This window comes from Lactuca serriola, chromosome 1 (genome assembly GCF_051521515.1).
Source record: "Lactuca serriola cultivar US96UC23 chromosome 1, Lser_US96UC23_V15, whole genome shotgun sequence".
In the NCBI taxonomy this organism is placed as follows: Eukaryota; Viridiplantae; Streptophyta; class Magnoliopsida; order Asterales; family Asteraceae; genus Lactuca; species Lactuca serriola.
The window spans coordinates 26,470,913-26,475,084 of NC_136408.1; the positions used below are offsets into that span (position 1 = coordinate 26,470,913).

Below are 4,172 nucleotides of genomic sequence, written 5' to 3' on the forward strand. Positions count from 1 at the left end.
GAATTATTCAAATTACCCGATACCCAATATCCGAATTACCTAAACCCTAACAACCCAAAAACCGAATACCCGAACCTTCGATGGTTCAGTATCAGTTTGTTTATGCATACCCCAAAAAACTGATTTACCAAACCCAAAAACCGATTATCATATGGTAATTCAAAGTCTGAATTTCATTAAAACTTACATATTTTAAACATATAATACTCAATAAATAAATAACAATGAATAAACATATTATAACGATTATTCATTAGTAAAATATTATATATTTTCTTAATGATGAAGATGGCTTTAGTTTTTTAAGATTATCAAGATTAAGTATGGAGAATTGGAGATAACCATAAAGATATAATAAAGAAGGTAAAGATAATCTCCCATCCCTTCTATAATTAGAAAGTAAAACACACGGGGCACTTGTCGGCTCCATTAACCCGCACCAAGATTCTTTATTAGGCACAAAAAAGTTCACTGAATCACGGACCCTTCAACTGACCACTCCTAATCAAGCACAACCCCTCCCTCACTCCCAAACGTTTTCTGTTTCATAATTCATACTGTTCATTCAACAACCAATTCAGGTAATTTTTACATTTCCTTCCTCTTTCATTTATTCTTCCACTGTTTCTGGACATGATTTTAACAATTTCCTTTTCTGATTACTCCAAGTTCAATGAACTTGGTTGTTTTCTTTCGTTTTCTCACGTTATCTTATCGAATTCCCAGTTTTTCAAGTCATTTCACCTTCGGAATCGGGTGAAATCATGTCTTTTCTTATTTGGGTAGATTTGACGTTGCAATTATAATTCAAAATTAGGGTTTTTGTAAACATACCGATCGTTAAAAGCTTTTTAGAATATAGTGGAAGTAAATTGCAATTTTGCTATTATGATTTGTTGTTGGTGAGAAAGTCAATTTGATTTACAGGATGTTTAATTTGACTTATTTTTGTTGAAACAGTAAGCTTTAATTAGCTTTCATACCGATTCCGATTCCAGAGTTTCTACGAGAGAATTATGAACTTCAAAAACTTGGGAAACCAGACGGCGGAGGTGGGGAACGGAAGACCACCAGGAGGGTTCCATTTAGCAAGACAAGGCTCGATATATTCGTTAACTTTCGATGAGCTACAAAACACCATGGGAGGTAGCATAGGAAAGGATTTCGGGTCTCTGAACATGGATGAATTACTAAAAAGCATTTGGAACGCCGAGGAAGTTCAAACAACCGGAACAAACACCGGCGTACAAGAACCCACCGGTGATGGCGGAGCAAATATACAGCGCCAAGGATCATTAACTCTACCACGAACGTTAAGCCAAAAAACAGTTGATGAAGTCTGGAAAGACATCTCCAAAGAATTCAGCGGATTTGGCCAACCAAATTTACCTCAACGGCAACAGACTTTGGGGGAGATGACTCTCGAGGAGTTTTTAGTCAAAGCCGGAGTCGTAAGAGAAGAACCTCCTCAATTACCTTCTAAACAAAACGACAATGGTTTGTTTCCTAATTTAACAAATCCCCAAAACAATTCCGGTTTCGGTGCTATCGGATTCCAACAAGCTCCAGCTCGGAATAATAACCAGATTGCATTCCAGCCTGCTAATTTACCATTGAATGTCAATGGAGTGAGATCAAACCCGCAACAACAACTTTTTCCGAAGCAACCCAAGCTTTCTTATGGAGCTCCCATGGCAGCGATTCCACCCAGCAAGCAGATGGGTAGGAATGGAATCGTGGGTCTTTCCGATCCGGCGATGAACGGTAATCTTGTTTCAAATGGTATGATGGGGGCAATGGTTGCTGTTGGATCTCCGGCAGTTTCATCAGATGGAATTGGGAAGACAAATGGAGATACATCATCGGTGTCACCTGTTCCTTATGAATTTAGTGGAGCTATGAGGGGGAGGAAAAGTGGTGCAGTGGAGAAGGTCGTAGAAAGGAGACAGAGACGAATGATCAAGAACAGAGAGTCGGCTGCTAGATCACGTGCTCGTAAACAAGTTAGTGTCTCTTTTTTTTTTTTTTTTAAATATATTTTTGGGAATTTATGCTATTTGGGAATTTTAGTAAAGTTTCTTTCTTTCTTTCTTTTCGGGTATGTAAATTTCTAGGCATACACCATGGAACTGGAAGCAGAGGTTTCAAAACTGAAAGAGCAGAATCAAGAATTGAAACGGAAGGTAAATGTTGCATCTTGATAATTTTATTTGAAAGATAAAGTTACAAAAAAAAACAGAAATTATCAAAAGAATCTTAAATCTTAAAAAATCAGGCTTTTTGTGGAATGGAGGTATCATATATATCGAGATCTTTGAGTTGACATACGTTACATTTTTTGCAGGCTGAGATGATGGAAATGCAACAAAATCAGGTATTCCAAATCATTTTTATGAGTGTTGTATGTATAACTAATGTTTAAAAAAATATTCGTAAAATGATAAGACATATTTGGGAAAATGGAAGGGGGAAAAAAACAAATTAAAGAAATTTTTTTAATAGTTAAGACTTTATTTCCATGACTTTTTGTGTTAAGTTTTTCTTTTTGTATGATAATAGCAGGTTATGGAGATGATGAACACGCAGCCTGGAGCAAAACGACGCTATATAAGAAGGACACAGTCGGGTCCATGGTAAAGGTGTGAAAAGTCAGATTTAACCCTTGTTGACCAAGGTTTGTTGGCGTTCAACAAGGGCAAAGAGGAAGTCTTTTTTATTTGTACATATTTGGTAGAAACGGGGTTTAGCGTTTAGAATTAAGAGAGTGAGTCATATATTTGTGTAAGAATTAATCGATATCGAGCTTTTTTAAAATCCATTGTCACATGAATCTGGATCAAAAGAAATACAAGGTTAGGTTTACATATTGTTATAGACAAAAATCTGTTTGTCATGCGTGTTGTGTTTTCTCTATGGTATATGGTATTTGATTGCAAACTAACAATTATTGTGACAATATCAAAAGATTGTACACAATTTTATATTTAAATGCCAAAGAGATTTTGTGTTGATTATTGAAATGACAAATGGGAAAGAAAATAGACAAAATTGTAAAAATGGTCCCTATGGTATGCAAAATTTTGGGGTTTTAGTCCAAACAATGACTTTTTTGGTTTCGTAGTCGTTTTGGAGTGGTTTGTATGTGAAAATGGTCCCTCCGAAAATTCAAATGACTATAATACCCTTGGGGTATTTATTTTTCATTTTTCTTTCATTTTTTTAAATTTAATATTTATTTATTTATTTTAACAATTAAAAAAATAATAGAGGACCCACCTCTCTCTCTCTCTCTCTCTCTCAAATAATGTTTGACTGAAAAAGTCAAAATGTTTCTCCTCCCTTCAATCTCCTTCAACATTCGAATCTAAATAAAAACCAAATAATTGCTTAGTTGTGCCATCGTCACCACCACCTACGATTGAATATCATTGCCTATGGTCCACCTTTGCAAAAGCCCTCTTCAACCACCATTATTGGTCTAATTACAAAATTGTTGCAGGGGGGAAAAGAGGCTCAGTTCGTTACCAATGGAGAAGGAGAAAAGAGGGATTAGACTCTTCGTCGGAGGTCCCATGGTGGCGACGTATTCCAACGAGAGGCAAGATGAAGGAGAGGGTGAGGAAGAAGTTAAGGCGAATCAAGGAGTTGGGTTAGATTTTGTATTTAGATCGAACAGTCAACATCAAAAGACTTCAGATCCTCCTCGGCGGCTTCCCAATTGATGTTTGATGGAACTCATCGCCAGTATACCAAGCTTCATCGACGGTGAACACACACACACACACCACCTATTCGACCAAATGCCTCATTAACTCTTCTTCACTTTCATTTTGACTGGCTATGGATGTAAGCTTGTCGATGTAGCTACTGTGTTGAGCCTCTCAACTCAACAAGTGACATGCGATGTGGGTGGGGTGGACTTGGTGTAGTCTCTGCTTTAAAGAAACCCAGTGATGGTATCCAGCCAACTTCCTGGTGCATCTCGATTCCAGTAACGAGATGAAAGAAAAAAATCATGGGAAAGAAATTTATATGTACAGGTAAAAGAAAACAAATCTAAATCTTTGTATTTTGTTATGAAGTTTTGAAAATTTAAACAAACTCTTTTCCTCTTCCTTAATTTGTTAGATTGTAATCGGTAACCATTGGAAAGCTCTCAATTTGAGCACTTC

The 4,172-nt window shown here is 36.6% G+C and overlaps 1 protein-coding gene across 2 annotated transcripts; it reads left to right on the forward strand.

Annotated features, from left to right (window-relative positions):
- The first annotated feature begins 424 nt into the window (after window positions 1-424).
- Window positions 425-2,882, forward strand: LOC145078871 (ABSCISIC ACID-INSENSITIVE 5-like protein 5). 2 transcript variants are annotated; one of them, XM_079023078.1, is made up of 5 exons: window positions 425-581; window positions 961-2,003; window positions 2,115-2,183; window positions 2,345-2,374; window positions 2,560-2,882. In XM_079023078.1, exons 2-5 carry the CDS (start codon window positions 1,017-1,019, stop codon window positions 2,635-2,637), a joined length of 1,164 nt encoding a protein of 387 aa, XP_078879204.1. In that variant the 5' UTR covers window positions 425-581; window positions 961-1,016; the 3' UTR covers window positions 2,638-2,882. The 2 variants fall into 2 exon arrangements, with proteins under 2 accessions (XP_078879204.1, XP_078879205.1); XM_079023079.1 differs by having other exon boundaries at window positions 2,563-2,882.
- The last annotated feature ends 1,290 nt before the right edge of the window (window positions 2,883-4,172 follow it).

Coding starts and splice junctions, on each gene's coding strand:
- LOC145078871 (XM_079023078.1), top strand. CDS start 1,017: ATGAACTTCAAAAACTTGGGAAACCAGACGGCGGAGGTGGGGAACGGA. Junction 2,004..2,114: donor GATCACGTGCTCGTAAACAA/GTTAGTGTCTCT, acceptor GTAAATTTCTAG/GCATACACCATGGAACTGGA. Junction 2,184..2,344: donor ATCAAGAATTGAAACGGAAG/GTAAATGTTGCA, acceptor CATTTTTTGCAG/GCTGAGATGATGGAAATGCA.